Below are 19855 nucleotides of genomic sequence, written 5' to 3' on the forward strand. Positions count from 1 at the left end.
AAATATATTTTCTTGATCCTATGTGTTTGGTCTTATTTTTCACAAATTGTCTGGAAACCCTGGGACCCAGTAGCGATACTAGGAAATGACAATCAAGTAACATATCTACCTGCACAGCTAGTTTATGAAAGAAATAAATCACAAGATTCCTTTCACTTCATCTGCAGTACTTTCACTTATTTTCTCTCTATAGGAGAGAGTGAATTGCATCCTATCCTTCATCCTGTATTGGTTCAGCTGAGAAGCAGTTTGTATTACGAGCTGGCATTCGAGTGACTATGCCTTAAATGCCTGCCTGCATTGTTTCTCTAATCCTGAAGAAAACACCAAAACAGCAGCTGGAGCTCTTCCAGGTTTCATGGTGGCATATACCTTCCTAATGTGTTTTACCAAGTTGCATGTCACATGGGTCTAGAGTAGACAGGCATATCTATTCCAAAGTTGATACAAGAATTTGTGCTTCAAATTCACGGTTGAGTGTCACCTTTCTTCTAGGTTTATAAGTGGATAGTCTGAACAGTCTTTCAGCAGTAATGTTGAGTATACATTCCTCCATGAGAATTAGAGGAGTTTGTCTGCCGTTGAAAACTATGTGATGACAAAGAGAGTTCTCTACCTCAAACTAGTATCTTGGAAGTCTTGTGAACTGACCCAACAGTGACATACATGACACATAGCTCTAACAGTGTGCTGAGATAGGCTTGTGCTTTGCAAGCTACGTGTTAAAAGACACCAGTGGAAGAGAGACCAGACCAACTTCAGAGGGGTGAACAACGTGATTAACCTTGCAGGAAATGATGTGTTAACTCCAAGCAGAGTGGGTGATTGTCCAAAGTCCACTTTTCACAAGTGAACCTCCACTTAACAGGTTTACTTACCACCACCACTACCAATGCTTTCCAGACTCTTTGGGTCAGGAAGGTAGAAAACCAGTAAGTTTCAGATAGGTTTTTGAGAAAGTTAAACATGTCAGTTTATCTTTTTGTGATTTGTATACAAAGATATGCTTTCCTTTCAGCCTTTATTTGTATGGTTTCTTAACTACTTGCTTTGAGAAGTAATCACGTCCATTAGAGACTCAACTACTGCTGGAAGTTCTCATGAAGTAACCAGTCATCAGTTGCTTAACTCCACAACCTCTACTGCTGTCACAGAGTGCACTGTAGGAATATGTAGGGGAAAGAAAGCTTAAAAAAAACACAAATCCTTTAGATAACCTTCTCTTCACCTCCTCCAAGGAGTTGCATTTCTTTTTTTTTAAGGAAACCTTAAGTTTTAAAAAGTTATTAAGACATATGTTTTATGTTTATAGACCTTGGGTGGGGAAAGAGGAGCAGAAGCAGCTGTTCCAAGAGAAATGTTAAACTTATTTTTCAGACTACATTTTTTTTTCCTTTTTTAAATCTTTAATACCATTTATAAATTTGTATTAGTTGCCAGTATATGTTGGCAAAATAACCTTCGCCTTTCTGAAGCTTGCTAGAAATAGGACTTGGAAAACTTGCTTTCTTCATGCTTTTGTAAAATGAATTGGTTTCCCACAAAATCTAATTTCTAACTCTCTTGGGAGCAAGGTGAATTAGGTGTTTATAGTTTCATTTTGCGCTTATGGCTTGAAGAGCAAATGGCGGCAATTTTATATGATAAGAAAAAGTACCTTTATTAATGAAATTGAAGGAGAACAGATGTGTAAGAAGTATGTTTAAGATACATGGGTTTCTAATTGCCTGTTGTCAGTCCTGGATCCATATGTATCTGTTGCTCAGACCTCAGCCTCAGAGGTAGAGGCAACTTATTGTTTACCCATACTTAACCTATTGCTCTCTGACTTAGGACAGATCCTTTGTAGGGAACTTTTGCTCCATTTACCACCCTCTTTCTGAGGAAGCTGAATGGCTGATTACAGTTGGAAATTTACTATTGCTTCACTTGGTTCATAGAACAGTCATTTTGGCGGATATTTAAAGTCAAATCCAGTTCTGCTGAGGCATCGTTTTTGAATGGCACTTACGTAATGACCTGACTAATAGACAACTTAACCTAAAGCATTTGATCAGATGATTTTCTAAACAACTAACTGCTTATTAACTTTCTAAATAATTGTAATGGATTATAATTAAAATTATAAAGCCAAGCACAACATACAGCGAGAACAATTACTAATTAATATAACAGAAGGCTGAGTGTTAAGTCTTTGTTTCTGCAGCCAACTTACTTGGCCAAGATCTTATTTTCACATGACTGGTTAAAAGGGTACAATGTGTGCTCATTTCACTGGTACGTTACTGCGTTGAGGCACTTTTGATAGAAGGCAGTGGTAGTACGTACCTCTATAAATATTAATTTTTCCATGTGAAAATAAAGCAATGCTTTGTTGCAAATAAATAAACACGTAACATCAAGTTGGCACATATGTTCTGCTTTCAAACTGAAGGGCCACTTTGTGTTTGGAAGAATAAGTTTCTGTTTAAGAATAGTTCTGATGGTGGCTTCATATTTTTCATTAGTATTTTCATCTGCTTGCTATTGCACATTTGATCAGAAAACATTGGGGAAGATCAGCAGATGACAGGAACGGGAGTTAAATAGCAGAAATACTGGAGATTTTTGTTCTTTCATCTGTTGTATAAAATATATAGTCTGTACTTTAGCCTCCTTAAGGTAGAAAAAACACGTTTGACAGTTCCACTTTCCTGAGTTATATTGTCTCATTTTAAAATGCGAGTCAGTAGTTTGAAAATACCTTGAAAGTATTATCCGTGCTCTGACCGTATATATAAAAGTGTAGTCTGTGTGCTCTGTAGTGTTTTATTTCTCATACTTTTCTCAGAGGTATACAGATGTTCAAATGCATTTTCTAAATGAGGGATTTATTTTTATGTGCCTTTCTCAAGTGTGGGTTTTGTTTTTTTGGTTTTGTTTCTTGATGTTTATATTTATTTGGATTTTTTTTATATTTTTTGTAGGTTAAAAAATTGTTCTGTCATCTCAGGGAAGCACTAGCCTGTTGTGGGTCTCTTGGAGCAGCAGCGCAAACCAGTAATGAGCAGGTGATACCAGTTAAACAGTGTCTGGCCGACGTCATTACAGCGGCAGCATTGCTCAAGCAGCATCAACAAGTACGGGACTTCTGTGCTTCCAGCTCACTGGGAAACATGCCCAGTATCTCAGCTGCCAAAGTGGCTGCAGTCTCTACATAATTCTCTGTAGATCTTGTAATCATGTCTGTTAACGCAACAGAGAATGATCCTCCTAGATTCTTCGTGGGTGGAGAAGATGGAGAAGAATTATTGGATTCAGCCAGATCTACGGATTATGAACACTTTTATGACCATGGGGAAGAAGAGGAGGAAGAATATGATTCTGTATGTACTGTAGGGGCATGTATGTACTATACTGCATGATCTCTAGCATTATTTTATTTTGAAGTGATGTTGAATCAGAGAAGTGTAATATTGAAATGGTGTTCTGAAATGCAAAACACCTGTTCATATTAAGACAATGATCTGTTGGTTATGTTGAGAATTGCAGCACACTTGAAAAGTAGGTCTACCTTGGATTTGGAAGTAGACGTGCTGTATCTTAATACAGGGCAGCCAAGCTTTGCATGCATGATGTGGTTCTGGGACTGAACTTGATAGCCTAAGCCTTTGTTATTTTTATTTGTATAATTAATAGCAAAAATAAATGGAGAGTTTTTATTTTGTGTACATTGTCAACTGCTGTAGAATTACCTTTGAAGAGCCTGTTCAAACTGAAAATCACATTTTTTTCATCTTACTGTTGTTTTCATTAAGATCCAACGTTGTTATTATTTACGTTGGTGTACAGAAAGTGCATGCTAAATTAATCTTACATTATAGCTTAGTTTAATATACTTGCAGAGTGTACCGGATTGTATTACCATTTCTTTTGACAAACTCCTAATGTTATCATGTATGAGTTACCATGTCATACCTTTTTTTTTTTTTTTTTTGGTAGTATTTTGTTATTCTTTTTACTCTGCAACATCCCACTTCAGGGAATTATGTTAAATTTTCACTGACTGCTAGTGTGCCTAGGAAATTTAAATGCAAGGAAATGTTAGCAGAACACTTGACTCTAATTAAAAGTAACTGGGAAATGCAAAGAAATACTGAAAAATTAGTAGCTCAGGCTGTTCAGTGCAATCAGTATATTTTAGTGAGGGAATGTGATTGGCTACCTTTTAAAAGTAACTTGAAATAAGCGATTTTTCAATTTTGTTTGTTTCTTTTTAAACAGAGGAGCAGATTGACTGTTTAGTGGGAAATAAATTTTTAAAGGCTTATTACCTGAAAGAAAATATATAGACTATACACAAGAAAACTTACTTTGTGCGTAGACAGTTTCACTCAGAAATCTAGAGTAATATTTTGTTTGATTAGTTTTTCTTAGCATAATTCACTTCTAATATTAGGTAACAAGGTGAGAAGCTTTGTGATTACTAGATTTTAAAAAATTATACAATTTAAAAATTAATTGCTGGTTAATTTCATGGAAAGTCATAAGCAATATTTCAGACATTTATGATTTTCATAAGCTTTCATACATTTATGATATTTTGCTCCTGATACAATACTCACAAAAAGTAGTATAGTGCTGTTAAACAGTTTAATTTCATGAAACATATTTCATAAGTTTAGTGGCACGCTTCAGTTTGGTGCCTGCTAGATACTTACCTGACTGAAAACTGAATTAGAGTTAGCAAATTAATTTTAACAGAAAATGTCTGTTGTGCTATTATGCTGCTAAAACACCTATTGCATTCTGAGCAGATTTAAAATAATTGTTTTTCCCCCCCTCTTCAGCCACCAGAAAGACAAATTGCAGTTGGGATATGTTCAATGGCTAAGAAATCTAAGTCCAAACCAATGAAAGAAATTCTTGAACGCCTCTCCATGTTTAAGTACATAACTGTTGTAATATTTGAAGAGGATGTTATTTTGAATGAGCCAGTAGAAAACTGGCCTTTATGTGACTGTCTCATTTCTTTTCATTCTAAAGGTAAATCTTTTAATAATACCAGAAATATTGTGACATCTAAATACTTTCTCCAGTTTGAGTGTTTATTAACTTTTTTTTTCTGCCTTGCTTTTTGTGTCATTGGATTGTCCTAGGAAGCCATTCCTATGTCTTGTTTAATGTAATACAACTGACTTAAAAAACACAAGCTTTTAAAATGATACCGTTTTAATAGCTTGAGAAAGTCCTGTCTCACATGGTATTTAAAATAGCTACTCCATTGGCAAATATTTGTGGAGCCAGTGGAAATGGTAAGCGTTGAACTAATGCTTACTTGGTCCAATAACTGTGAAGTCATGCTCCTTTCCCAATGGGACTGTTGGATCTTTTGCCATGTGTTTGTTTATCTCTATTATGTAGGGGGGGGGTCGTGGGACTGTTCAGTGACTGGACTAAAGTTAAACATATTTTCAGGCAGAAGCAATAGAATCCTTAGTTCTGGCTCTAAGGAAGTGGAGGGAATATGGAGTGTGGAGATGGAAGAGGAGATGACCAGTACTTTTGACAGTGTACACTGAAATCAGGCTACAGTTTTATGATTGTCTTAAGCAGATGTTACGTGTTTGTAGCAGAGGGAGGGAACATTCTCTCACTTAAGCCATGCCTGTTTGTATCTAAAGTTTGAAAAAGAATGCTCCAAACTGCTTACCAGTGTTGTGTCTTACAATTTTAATTTATTTTTCTTTAAATAAACGTTTTAGGATTTCCACTGGACAAAGCAGTTGCCTATGCAAAACTCAGGAATCCGTTCATAATCAATGACTTGAATATGCAGTATCATATACAAGACCGGTAAGTAATGATTAACTACCTTTAAAGAGCAAATTACTTTTCAATCAGACAGTGAGGATCTGTTAGCATTGCATAGCACCAGTTCCAATTTATTATACAGTAGTCTAAAAAAAATTACAGTGAATTTTGTTTTATTAATGTTTTAATAGTTTTCTGTGATATGTGTTTAGGTGTGTTTTTCGTTTTACTGATTTTATATTGATAGCTCTGAAGATGTACCAAGGTAGTAATTGGGTAATACATTTGGGTAACAGCTAGAAAATAAACAGCTTAAGCTCTAGAAAAGTATAGCAGAGGTATGTATAGCAATTATACGGCTTTCCATAACTGTAGAATTCATGTAGCTTACTTAAGGATTTTTTTTTTTCTGTTCATTGGAGACTTCTGGGAGTTGTTGGTATCCAAAGATCATGTGGTCATTCAAAGCGATTTTTTTTGTGGCTGCAATCATGTATAGCAAATATTAACAATAATCAAAAAAATACATAAGCATCAGAGCCCCTGAACAGTGAGCAGACTTGCTATTTTGGATTCCTTTAGTTGCTGTCACGTATAAACTTTTGCAGTCCTTCTTCACTGTTAAAATTGTTTAATAAGAGAAATGTTCTGCCCAAATTGCTTTTACCCTACCAGAGACGGAGGACAGACTTGATACAGCAAATGACACTTTTCTTGATACTGATGCAGTCACTGCAAAGGTACCACTGTGTCAGTGAGTTTTAAAGTATTATATTCATAAGTAGAGAGCATGCATATTACTGTATAATAATACATGTAATCTTATGTGGTTTTTGTAGGAAAATATATATTTTTCCTTCTTCATTACTCATGGACTGTAAAATACAAATCTTATCAGGATTTGCTGCCACACTATGGAACCTCTGTTCTTTCCTTCTAGGAGGGAAGTGTATGGTATTCTTAAAGCTGAAGGCATTTTACTTCCTCGTTATGCAGTTCTGAACCGTGATCCAAACAATCCACAAGGTAAAAAACTGATGACAAAAATATTAACCATTGATGTCTCTGTTTCCATTGAAGAGCAGTAGATACATAGCAGAAAGCTGAATCTCACTTCCTAGAGAATTAATTCATTGGCTCAGAGGTTGGTTTCTCATCTGCTATTTAGTTAAAGTTTGTTGTGGGTTAACTCCTACTTGCAGACAGGGTAGCATGAGATACCAAAAGGGCCTTAGCACTGTGCAAGCACTGTTCAGCTGTATCTCATACATGTCTTAGCAACATTGTTTTGGTTTTGATCACAAATCCAAAACATAGCCTCATATGAGCTTCCATGAAGAATATTACTTCTATCCCTGCCAAAACCAATACAAGTATGCATCTGAAAAGCATGGTTCTGAATTGTGGGCTCACAATCCTCTTAGAGCCTATATAGACCAACTAGAATGTGAGGGCCTTCAAACTCACACTGAGATACAAATATGTCACCAAGGAGAGCAGCACTCATGAACTTATATTACTATAATGAGCAGAAAATTCAGTTTTCAGGAAAGTAGTGTTGGCAGAAGCAACTCAGGCTGTTGAATCTTTTCCTTACTAGAATAGATAATCTTGTCCAACTGCATGACCACTTCAAGGCTAACAAAATGCTAAAGCATTTTATTGACAGCCTTATCCAAATGCCTCTTGAACACTGACAGACATGGAGCATCAACCACCTCTCTAGAAAGCCTGTTTCAGTGTTTGACCACCCTCACAGTAAATATATTTTTCATAATGTCCAGTCTGAACCACCTGGCTCAGTTTTGTGCTGTTCCCATGCTCCTGTCTTTGGTTCCCAGGGAGCAGTGACCGGCACCTTCCTCTCCGCTTCCCTTCCTCAGGAAATTGCAGAGAGCCATGAGGATCTTGGCCTCCTTTTCTCCAGACAAGACAACCCAAGTGTCCTTAACCTCTTCTCATTGGACATGCCTTCCAGCCCTTTTACCAGCTTTGTTGCCCTCCTCTGGTTGATTTCAAAGATCTTAGAATCATAGAATATCCTGAGTTGGAAGGGACCCATAAGGATCATCAAATCCAACTCCTAGATCTGTTAAGATTCAAAGATCTTAACATCGTTTTCATATTTTGGAGTCCAGAACCATCCACAGTATTCAAGGTGCGGATACACCAATGCTAAATGCAGTGGGAACATCACCTCTTTCAGCCAGCTGGCAATGCTGTGTTTAATACACCCCTACAATGTAGTTTTCTCTCCTGGCTGCCAGAGCATGTTGCTGGTCCATGTTAAGCCTGTAACAAGCACCCCCAGGTTCCTTTCTGCTGAGCTGTTCTCCAGCCACTTGTCACCCAGCCTGTATCAGTGTGTAACCTGGCATGTTCCTTTGTTGAACTTCATGCCTTTACTAATCGCGCAGAGCTCCCATCTATGTAGATCCCTCTGCAAGGCCTCCCATCTCTTCAGGGACTCAACAGCATCTCCCTAGAAAGATTACATCTCCTGCCTTCCCTTCATCTACCCAGCAGGTCACCTTATCATAAAAGGAGATCCCTTATCATAGAAGGAGATCAGAATGCTAAGTCAGGAATTTCCTTTGATGAATCCATACTAAGTACTAGCAACCATATAAAAGGAATGTAGTCAAGACAGATCTGCAGATCATCTGCTCAGAATTTCAATTGCAGTGATTTTTTTTTCTGCACTTGAAAACAAATGTAAGAGCTTTTCCTCCTAAAAGGAAAACTTTCTGCAAAAATAGAAATTACAATCACAGGTCAAGACATAAACTTAACAAATAAAGACAATTGAGGCATTCCCGTTGTGTAACTTTTAAGGGTTAGAGAAATTTTGGTGAAAATCTCTGCTTAATAGTGGGGGGAAAGGGCTTGTGCTGCAAAAGTCAAGGTTACTGCATGCAAACAACCAGTAGTGGAAGGATTTCCAAACCCTCATTCCAGAGATCTTAGTCATCTGTGAAAGGTGCGTCAGACATGGAGACAGTTCTTAGCCTACTAAAACTAGTACTGCATTTGGTACCAGACAGTGTTCACTGTCCAACTACCCTACCTCTGATGTTTCAAAGAAGGTGACTGCAGAAAGAGACAAACAGCATGTTGTGTTTTCATGCTCATGTGCAGCCAAGATCCACCGTGCTGTTCTCTCCTCCTCCTTGTCAGAATAGGCAGAGAAAATACAATGTAAAAAAGGCTCGTGATTTGACACAAGGATGGGTAGATCACTCATTGAATACAGGCACAGGCAAAACAAACTCTGGACATGGAGATGAATATAATTTATTGCCTATCATGAGCAGGCCAGAGCACTGAGAAACTAAAAGCAAACCAAAAACACCTTCTTCCCAACCACCCTCTTCTACCTCCTCCCCCCAAGCAGCACTGGGGACTGAGGGCTGTGTCAGTCCTTGATGCTTTGTCTCTGCTGCTCTTTCTCCATCATCCTCTGCCCCTGCTCCCTGTCGGGTCCCTCCCACAGGATGCTGTCCTTCCTGAACTGAGCCTGCAGGGGGCTGCCCACAGGCAACAGCTCTTCAAGCACTGCTCCCACGTGGCTCAGTACTACGGGTCCATCCTCCAGGAGCAAACAGCCCCAGCAAGGTCTCCCACGGGCGGCAGCTCCCCCCAGACCCCTTGCTGCTGCATGGGCTCCTCTCCATGGGCTGCAGCTCTGGCCCGGGGCCTGCTCCTGCGGGGGCTCTCCATGGGCTGCAGCCTCCTCCAAGCCACATCCACCTGCTCCACCATGGACTCCTCCACGGGCTGGCTGCAGTTAGGAGATCTGCACCATGTGGGATCCATGGGCTGCGGGGGGATGCCCAGCTCCAACCTCTCCCTCCACAGGCTGCAGGGGAACTTCTGCTCCATTCCTGAGGCACCTCTTGCCCTCTGTCTGCACTGACCTTAGGGTCTACATGGCTGGTTCTCTCACATTTTCTCACTCCTCTTTCCCAGCTGCTGTCACACAACAGTTTTTCTTCCTTAAATCAGCTTTCACAGAGGTGCAACCAGTATTACTTGTTGATTCAGCTCTGGCCAGTGGCAGGTCCCTTTTGGAGCTGGCTGGAGCTGGTGCTGATCTAACATGAGCCAGCTGCTGGGCTCTTCTTGCAGAGGTCACCCCCACAGCCTCACCTTGCTACCAGAACTTTGCTATGTAAGCCCAACACATAGCCTTACCCCTGTCACAAAACCATTTTCAAAAAATACATCACATTCAAGTTTTGTTGGAGACAGTATCCTGTCCGATGTAGAAATCTACAGAAAGCGTAGAACACATTACTAATGTAACACAATATAGATTCGGTACAGCAGACATTCAACAAATGATGGTTAATTCTTTGTGCATCAATACAAATCAGTGAACCAAATGTTCATAGTAGTCTTTTTACTTCAACCTCCAAAATTATTCCAAATCTCTAATTATTTAGTTCCATGAAAATATTACATCTGTTGTTTGCATTGTTTCTTCAGAATGCAACTTGATTGAAGGAGAAGATCATGTGGAAGTGAATGGGGAAATTTTCCAAAAGCCTTTTGTAGAAAAGCCAGTTAGTGCTGAGGACCACAATGTTTACATTTATTATCCAACATCTGCTGGGGGTGGAAGCCAAAGGCTTTTTCGAAAGGTGAGGATACTATGCTAAGGCTATGGAAATTCCATCTTGCTAAGTGACTATCTTTGTTGTGTTTTTAATGACTATATAGAAGACAAACTTAATTCATGTGGAACATGAAAGCAAAAATAGAGACCCTTCCCCCTCCCTTTTTGTTGTCCTTTTTTGAGCTGTAGATGTCCAACAGAACTGCACAGTCGTTCTCTCCTGGCCTATAGACTTGTTTTGTTGTGACCTGCCTGCATAAGAGTAGTGGCAGATCAGAGAAGTACATTTCAGGAAAATTTAAAGAATGAATGCTCCTTTCAGTAGATTGTCAGCAAGTGCCAGTTCTTAAAGATAAAAGTATACACTGTCAGTGCATTTGGGAATGATCAAAATCTACTTGCTTTGTTCAGTACAGGAAATGTTTTCTCAGTAGAGGTATGGTATTTTAAGGACTTTTACAGTTTCTCAAGTAGTAGCCTATGAGTTTCTTAATAGAAAAATATTCATTTCAGATTGGCAGCCGAAGCAGTGTTTATTCCCCTGAAAGCAGTGTGAGAAAAACAGGCTCCTATATTTATGAGGAATTTATGCCTACAGATGGCACTGATGTGAAGGTATGACAACTGTGTGTTCTGATTTATATTTAGAACAATCAAGTGCTTCAAGATTTTGTCAGTTTTAAAGATGAAAATATATCATCATGTTGAGGATTAATTTTAATGAAGTGTTAATACAGTTCATAAGAAAAGCATGTCATTTTTTTCTAGCTAAACACAGTAGTTGTGATATAGAGAAGTTTAGCATATGTTTTTAGAATCGGGTGCAGGAAGCTTGTTACCTGGCACGTTGTCTTTGCTTTTTGTGTTAATGTTAGAACAGTATATACTTCCCTGTGTAAACCAATAGATGTTACCTAGATTTTTTGTCTGAATATTTAAAAATAATAATAAATTTGTAGCTGAAATATGTTTTTACCGAATAAGGAAATCCTTTAATTTATAAACAAAAGTAACTTACTAAATTATATAAAGTTGGAAAAATAATACATTGATCTCACCTGTAATTTTTTTTACTCTTTTGTTCATTTGTTTTCTTAACAGATACAAAGATTAGGCACCATAAGAGTAATAGAATAGAAAGCAGTTACAGAATAAATGTTATCTATGGAGACTGAAAATCTATGGAGATTGCTTGCTTTGTGTTAATTCAGGCAATTTTAAGACCATCACTGAACACATAAAACAAATACTTGCTCATATGCATGAGATCAACATGCTTAGACAAAGAGTCGAAGTTAGAGTATAAGATCTAATCCAGTCTTAGGCCAAAGACACCTTTTTATCAATTGCAGTCTACTTCTTCCACTTGGAGATACATGAAGAGAACGTTGTTTTTATGTTCTCAAGCAAATTCCCCCCAATTCTTTTTTTTAAGCTTTTCTACTTTCATGAGCAATATTTTTCATATGGTGCAACACTTTTTAGGAGGTTAATGAGTTTACAGAATTCTGTGTAAGAGACTTCTGCAACGTGCTTTTAAAAAGGAGAGTTTCTAGCAACGTGAAGGGATGCGTATGACTTGAGGATTGGGGACTGTTTTGACTATTATTGTACTGTAGGTATCAAACAGCATCTGTGGACTTAAAAGTTCCATATAAATAACGGATTTTCTTCAACTAACAAGACTGTTAACCTTATATTAAGCAGTTTTATCCAACTCAGCCACTTACCTGAATTGACCTTATATCTGACATTCCTGTTGTCTATATTGTAATCTCAGCTTTCTAGTAGCTGAAGTATTTCATTCATCGTTCATGTAGGAGATGCACGTTCAGGTCATAGAGTATGTTGATAATAAGACATGTCTTAGAGTAGCTATTTAGACATATTTGTTACCTTCTCTTTTTCAAATGGTGTCCTGCACAACTGCATCTGAAAGCTATCTGAGGAAGCCTGCAGATTCCCCCTTAAATTTAAAGAGAAGCAAAAACCTACTCGAGGCTAGCCATGTCTAGCATACTTTCCATGTCACTTTACAATCCCAAATCATTGAAGGTACAGGTATGGAACTGGTATGTCAGTGTCTAACCTTCATGCAAGAGGAGAGTCACAGTGCAGTTTCTTTGATTAAACCAGGCATTATTCTATTTCATAAGAACTAAGAAGGTGTCAAGATAGTATGAGAGTTCTTTTGACAGCTTTCTTTGGTTCTGTTCAAAAACAGTTTTAATGCTTGGCAGTATTTGCTATCATAAGTTTTGACCAAAAAAAATAGCTAAAACAGAACAGTCTTGTTTTCAAGTCAAGTGACAGTGTCCCATTTACTGAGAGCTGTTGACAAATCTCTTCTAGTACAGGACCCAGTACTTGCTTGCAGTGAGCATTAAAATTGCACACTCAGTCTCTAAAGCCTCTGTCTTGTAATGCTGAAACTGGGAAGAATACTGCTTTGTTCAGTCTTGGCTAAAATACGAAAATATTTTTTAATAAAGAGAATCACTTAGTCCTGCCACCAGGTTTCTACAATCAACTAAACTCAAATCATCCTTGAATTAATCTGCTGTTCAAGTTCTACAGATGTTTTGGAGAGGAAAGTGTTCTTTGCCTCTGTATTGGCATAACTAAGGAATTCACTTCTATTCTTCAAATGTCATGATTTATTTTCTTCACTTGTACTTCAGCTTCATCCTAGGAGGTCAGTAAATAACATGCTCACTGAATGCTATGCCATTGAGGAAAGCGCTTGAGAGCAAAATTATTAGTGATGACAGCTACTAGTATCTTCACAGAATGGCTAAGGTTGGAAGGGACCACTGAAGGTCATCTGGTCCAGCACCCTACTCAAGCAGCAACAGTGGGATTGCAGTGATTATCACGTTAGAGATAAATTTAGCAAGATGCATGGATACATGTAGTGTAACTTAATTACAATAAATCAAGAGTTCCTGTTTTTCAATAAAGGTGTACACAGTAGGTCCAGACTATGCTCATGCTGAAGCCCGGAAATCTCCAGCTCTGGATGGCAAGGTAGAACGAGACAGTGAAGGAAAAGAAGTGAGGTATCCAGTCATCCTGAATGCAAGAGAGAAGTTAATTGCTTGGAAAGTATGCCTTGCCTTTAAGGTAAGCCGATTACTTTCCTATCTGATCAAACATTTAGTGCTAATTAATTGTTTACTACTTGAAACTTATGTAGACTGTAAATGCACAGAGTCAGCGGTGATATTGTAGGCTCTGTAATAGTGTATTTTAGGCTGTAATTACAGGCTTTGTGGAGAAGGTGAGAAGTTGAACTTCCACATTCATGTTTTTTGTGTATAAGAATTCTTCTTTTAATGCATTAACAAGTTTGGAGGGCTACTTATGTTGCATGAGCTTTGTGTATATTTCCTCACGTTACTCTTGTGCCTCGCTAGTTCACAGTGTATCTGTTCTATGCATAATATGTTCCCACATTTTGTTAATGGTTTCTAATTAGGAAAGTGTAACTTCACTAGTCAAGTTCCTGTAACTCTTATTTACCTATTGTTTACACTTGGTCCAAATAAATGCAACTTTGGCATTGATGTAGTTTTTCTTTATTTTAAATGTTTGATGTTTTCTATTTTTGAGTAATTTTAAGTTTATTTTGTTAAAACATCATTCATTCAGTCTCTTACTCTCCCTTCAGCCTTCTTAATGAAAGGTTGTCTTTCAATCTTTGTCATAACTTGTAACTATGATAGTACTCTGGAGGGTGTGTGAAAAGCTGTCACCTTGCAAAAGGGCTTTGAGCTCTGTTGGACGTATTGTTTAACATCCTGTGCTAACATAGTCGGTACTGTGTCTGTACCAAAACTATCCTGTCAAGTTCAAATTTGAACAACAATATTTTCATTGATGCTTTATTATTTCTTATGTGCCATCCATAAAAACTGTGTGTAGTGGGACGTTCCATAGTCAGAAGGGGAATTTGCCATTGTTATCTAAGCTGTAGGTCTTGAAAGTTAATATAGTGCATATGTGAACTTGACAATACTGATTTTGCTAAGGATATGTAGGGAGGCTAAAGTCAAGTTGAGGGTATAAAGTCAATAAGTAGGAAGATGTTTACATATCATGAGTGAACCTAACATGTAACTGGCAAAAGATATGAGAAATAAAATCTGTTATTTTTGGCATGCTTCTAGGTGATTAACATGTTAAAATGTTTTTAGAATAAGAAAACCTGAGGAAGATGATCAATGACTTGAACTTTTTTTTTTTCTTAAAAACAGCAAACAGTTTGTGGCTTTGATTTGCTGCGTGCTAATGGACAGTCATATGTCTGTGATGTGAATGGCTTCAGTTTTGTGAAAAACTCCATGAAATACTATGATGATTGTGCTAAGATACTGGGGTAAGAGTTTATTAATTTACTTTGAGAGTTTTGCCTATTGTATGTAACTATAGCCTATGTACTACTTACTTATTCCTTATTTGTAAATAATTATTTAAAATTAAATGTTAAATTATATAAGTAACGTATTTAATAAATCTCTAAATAAGCCCCAAATTATTTCCTTATTTCTAAAATCCAAAACACCCGAGTCTGAGTGTGATAAATGATTTAGTCCCAAATAGGATTCCAATTAAAGTTTGTAATTTATTAAGTGAATAGAGGCAAGCAAACAACGCTGGGTGCGCCAGGAGTCTTTGCTCCACCAAGACGCACACCTGTTACATCAGGCGGCTGGTTTTTATGCTCCTAGACTAATGCATATTCATCACTACTCCTAGAAAAGTCAGGATTATTATAATTAGTTCCCAGAATCCGAACCCTCCACTGGACACATGCGTATTAGTCTCTGGTGGTCTCTCCGGGGGTCACTCGCGCTGAAGGCTCATAGTCTTCCTCCCAGGCTTTGTCCTTTGGTCGTCCTTCAATTCCCCCTTTCTCCTTATTTGGTGATCTCTTTGCCAGATATCAGAGGCTTGGGCAGCGTCCTCTGCAGAAGTCAGCAGTTTCCTAAAAACTCCTTGGTCCTCTTATCTCCTAGACCCGAGTCTCAATGTTCGCCCTTCAAACCCTCTATTTACACAAATTGCTGGACCCTTCCTTTGCATGATACAAGAACTATGTACACTAATCACTCTGTTATTCTTAGATAGAAGGTTATATTTCATCATGTGGCCCAAGCATTGTTCCATACTGACACAAATCAAATTAACACATTTCACATGAGTGTTTTGCAAATACTGGAAGCTAAGTACTTCAAAAGCAGGATTAAAGTTTTGAGATTTTTTTCAAGGAGGGAAGCATTTATCTGTTGCACTTGGAGAAAAAGAAGGTGTAATAATTTAAAGGTGCTATAGGTCTTGAATTCTCTGGAGAAAGAAGTTATCTTAGACTTTTTTACTTGTGCATGCAGGGAATTGTAATACGATAACAGTGAGAAGTAAATGGCAGACTTTTTTTCTCGCTTTTTGAAATAAAATATGGAATTGTGCTAATTCAAGGTTCACTTCTTTTTTTTTGGTGTTACTGCTTTTTAGTGTAGATATCAATTTGAGGTTCACTTTATTTTGACAACATACTTCGGCACTAGAACATTATCAAGATTTAATAACCTTCTATATGCAGTGTTACCATTTTGAAGTTACGATCTTTATAGGTTTTCCAGTTTTACCAGTGAAATTTTTGAGAAATTAAATTACCACTAAAGGTACTAGTAACTCTTGAGTTAGAATGGCTTTCTGATTTTCAGGGACTTTTATTTAGATAATAGCCAGATATCTGAATATTTCAGTGAACCAGACCAAGTCATATTCAAAGAATTCTTCTAGGAACTGGAGTTCAAAGACTGAAGTTTCTTATGTATGCTGGGCTGTTAGGCTAGTGTTGCCTCTATATCAGTTATAGTAGCTTTAAATTATGATTTTTTTTTTAAGTACAATTAAAGAAAAATGTGTTTAGAGACTTATGGTCAATAGTACTCTAGAACCACATCTAGAAAAGTACATGTACATAAATATATTTGTTTTGGATCTTGTTTGCTACATTTACAAGCTTTTCTTTAAACTTAGTGTTGTTTTCTTTTTAACCCCTTTTTAGAAATATCATAATGAGAGAACTTGCTCCCCAGTTTCAGATACCATGGTCAATTCCTTTGGAAGCAGAAGATATCCCTATTGTGCCAACCACCTCTGGAACTATGTAAGAGAATAGTAGCTATGCCTGAATTGTGTAAAACCCTAATGTAACTTTTGTGTGAATTTTTTTTTCTCTTCACAAGGTTTTCCCACTTTGGCCTCTGAACGCTTGTTTTGTGTGATGAAAACAAGGAAGAAATCACAATTGCTATGCCAGCAATCAGAGTTTCTGATCCTTAGTCAAGCTGAGTATAGAACAGCAGATTATCAAGCGTAGCATCGTCTGTGCATAGCCTCCTTCACTGCTAATCATTGTTCCAGCACCAACTTAATATACGCTTCTAATAAACATGCTCTCTCATTTAATGAACCTCAAAATCATTTTAAAACTACTTAGAATAAATATTACCCAAGTAGTTACTCAAGTCTTAAAATCAATATTTAAATTTTATATTTCACGTCATTTTCAGTTAACCTTATATTCCTGCATATCCTTCTGTCATTCCTGTAGTTATGTCAGATAATGACAATTTTGTTTTGATTCGTGGCAGTTTTAATTATAAATAAGAACTCCTCACATATACAATTGTGAAATATAACTCCTTTAAAATTTTAGGATGGAGCTTAGATGTGTTATTGCTGTAATACGTCATGGGGACCGAACACCAAAACAAAAAATGAAAATGGAAGTAAAACATCAGAAGTAAGTTGAATTTTGATTAAACAAATTTAGAGTGAAGGTCATTTAGATTGAATTTAGAGTAAAGGTCATTTCTTGGGGATGTGCAAGCAATGAATTTATGCAGAAATTGCATCATGAGTTGATTTTGTTCATTTTTTTCTCTTTTAATGTAACTGATGTCTTTCCAGCTAACAGCCATGCATCTCTCTTTAACAAGACTGCCAAATGAGTTGTGCAGATTTCCTTCATCAAATTCTGTGCCTTGTAAACAATCCTGTGTGTCTTTAATGAAAATGCATTTATCTCTATAAATGTTTTTATTCATAATCAGAAGAGAATATTTGTTTCACCATTTGACTATGACTTGTCTTTCTTTTTTTATCTTACTGTTCTCATGTCAGCTGTCATCTTACTGCACCACCTTTTTGTCTTTTACTTTTGTCAAAGTTTTATTACTGTGTACTTCTGGTTGATACTCTCTTTAAATTAGCATTCATAAAGTGTCTAGAAATAGGTGTAGTTTCAATAAAACATAGTTATGTGTGTTGGGACTAGAGTCATGTGTTCACAGATACTTGCAGTAAAGGTGTATTACTGCTCATTTTTTATATTCTGTACTTCTGTTGAGGATTATTCTTGAAGGCTAAGAACACACATGGCTGTATATTCAAATATTATGTCATTTGATATATAGAATTTCTTCCCTTTCTTATCAATTAGTAAGTGAATAAGAAAACGTTTTTGGTACTCAACTTTAATATGTTGAAGATATTCTTGAGAAATGGGTTTTGAATAAAGGTTGACTTGAGCTCTGGACTTCAGGTTTTAACATGCTTTTCAAATAAAGTTGCTAATTTCAGGCTGCTTTAAGTTTAAAAGCCACTTGTTCAGGTAATATTTTAACTTATTAAAAGTGTTTTTTTTTATCAATATTCTTTCTCCTAAAGATTTTTTGATCTCTTTGAAAAATGTGATGGATATAAATCTGGAAAACTAAAACTGAAAAAACCAAAACAGTTGCAGGCAAGTATGTCTTTATTTTCTTGCTTTGGTGTTTTATAACTAGAAAATTACTTATTTTAAGTTAGTTCTGTATTTGCTTTCTTTAGGAAGTGCTTGACATAGCAAGGCAACTCCTTGTAGAACTTGGGCAAAACAATGATTCTGAAATTGAGGAAAGTAAAGCAAAGCTTGAACAGCTGAAGACTGTGTTAGAAATGTAAGTGTCTAACTTGTAGGCTTTATAGCAAGATGCTGTGTATGTTGCTGTTTGTCCCGTTTGACAGTTACTGCTTCATTTGCAATGCTTCTCAAATACGTAATGATAAATTAATTGAAACACTTGGGTTGTCATAGAAGGACAAGAAAGAATGTCATGCATTAGGAAACCAGACATCTTGAAGGAGACCAGTGCTCCTGTTTTCTCCCTATATTTTTAATGGAATTTGTTGTTTAAACAATCAGTTTATCTATCTTCCTAGTGTCTCAATATACTACCTACATGAAAGGACTAGTTTCTTTGCTCTCAATTTTTTTTTTTCTTTTTTTTGCATAAGTACCTGGGTATAGAGTCTGCCTCCTGGCAGTGTGTGAAGTCTGGAGCCTGTAGCAGCTTTTACCATGTGTACTTTCTACTTAGAGCAAACTTGGAGGATTCCAAACACAATTTTGTGTATGAAATCTGAAATATTTAATAGAAGAAAAAAAGTCTTCAAAAATTGATAAAGAGTTGGGATCTCAGATCTCTGAATGGTAGCAGATAATTTTTGGAAATTGGGGCAAATACAATTGTTCTTGAAATTTATGAAGATACTGAATTCTGTTTGAGAACTTCCTTGGCTAGTAAAGCAGTGGTCATCTGCATTGCCAGATCAGATTCTAGATACTGGTAGCCCATGTGTAGTTATGAATCTGAAAAACAATTAAACAGATAAACAATTCATGCAGCCTGCAAAAGAATAGGCAGTGCTGTTTTTTTTCAGTTCTATGTTCAATGTGGTGAGAACAATTATTGTATAATAATATTTGGAAATATTTCATCACAGAATGCTTGATATTTCTGTAGTCATTTCATGCTTGTTGAATACGGTTTGTTTAAGACCGCGTTGCTAAAAGGTGATCAAACGCTTAAGTCAATGACCCAATGTAGTTTTATGGTATCCTGTTTTCAGGAGCATAGTAGGTTTAGATTTGTACATGAAAATATTTAAAATGTTTTTTGTTTTTTGTTTTTTCCTCTTCATTCTCCTCTCTCACTTCTTGTTCCTTCTTCAGGTATGGGCATTTTTCAGGCATAAATCGCAAAGTTCAGTTAACATATCTTCCTCACGGTTGCCCAAAGACTTCCAGTGAAGAGGAAGGTGTAGTATTACTTCTATGAATGTTAACTTAATATCATGTGTATTTACATAGTAAAGGGGAAGTGGTATAATATGTCTTGATGTTAAGAACCAGTATGTTCATTTAAATGGATGTTTTTATTGATGGTAAATACTTACCAGTCTCTTAATCTACTGAATTATGAGGTAAATTTGTATTCCAATATTGTTTTTCTGTGACAGAAAAGGAGGGGTTAAGAAGGTTCAGTGATTCATCAAACATGGTGTTTTGGGGGGAAATATGGGAAAATCCCACTCATCGTTTACTGCTGA

The 19855-nt window shown here is 36.8% G+C and overlaps 1 protein-coding gene across 11 annotated transcripts in view; it reads left to right on the forward strand.

Moving 5' to 3' along the window:
* Positions 1–19855, forward strand: part of PPIP5K2 (diphosphoinositol pentakisphosphate kinase 2) — a 56383-nt gene that overhangs the window by 10214 nt on the left and 26314 nt on the right. For all 11 annotated transcript variants that reach the window (XM_035310386.1, XM_035310384.1, XM_035310389.1 and 8 more), the window contains exons 2-14: positions 2967–3365; positions 4830–5025; positions 5745–5835; positions 6734–6819; positions 10282–10436; positions 10925–11026; positions 13373–13534; positions 14668–14789; positions 16485–16586; positions 17139–17225; positions 18152–18227; positions 18314–18423; positions 19479–19564. In XM_035310386.1, the coding sequence (XP_035166277.1) occupies positions 3222–3365; positions 4830–5025; positions 5745–5835; positions 6734–6819; positions 10282–10436; positions 10925–11026; positions 13373–13534; positions 14668–14789; positions 16485–16586; positions 17139–17225; positions 18152–18227; positions 18314–18423; positions 19479–19564 (1519 nt within the window). In that variant the 5' untranslated portion in view covers positions 2967–3221. The remainder of the gene's footprint in view (positions 1–2966; positions 3366–4829; positions 5026–5744; positions 5836–6733; positions 6820–10281; positions 10437–10924; positions 11027–13372; positions 13535–14667; positions 14790–16484; positions 16587–17138; positions 17226–18151; positions 18228–18313; positions 18424–19478; positions 19565–19855) is intronic.

This window comes from Oxyura jamaicensis, chromosome Z, assembly GCF_011077185.1.
Source record: "Oxyura jamaicensis isolate SHBP4307 breed ruddy duck chromosome Z, BPBGC_Ojam_1.0, whole genome shotgun sequence".
Taxonomy (NCBI): domain Eukaryota; kingdom Metazoa; phylum Chordata; class Aves; order Anseriformes; family Anatidae; genus Oxyura; species Oxyura jamaicensis.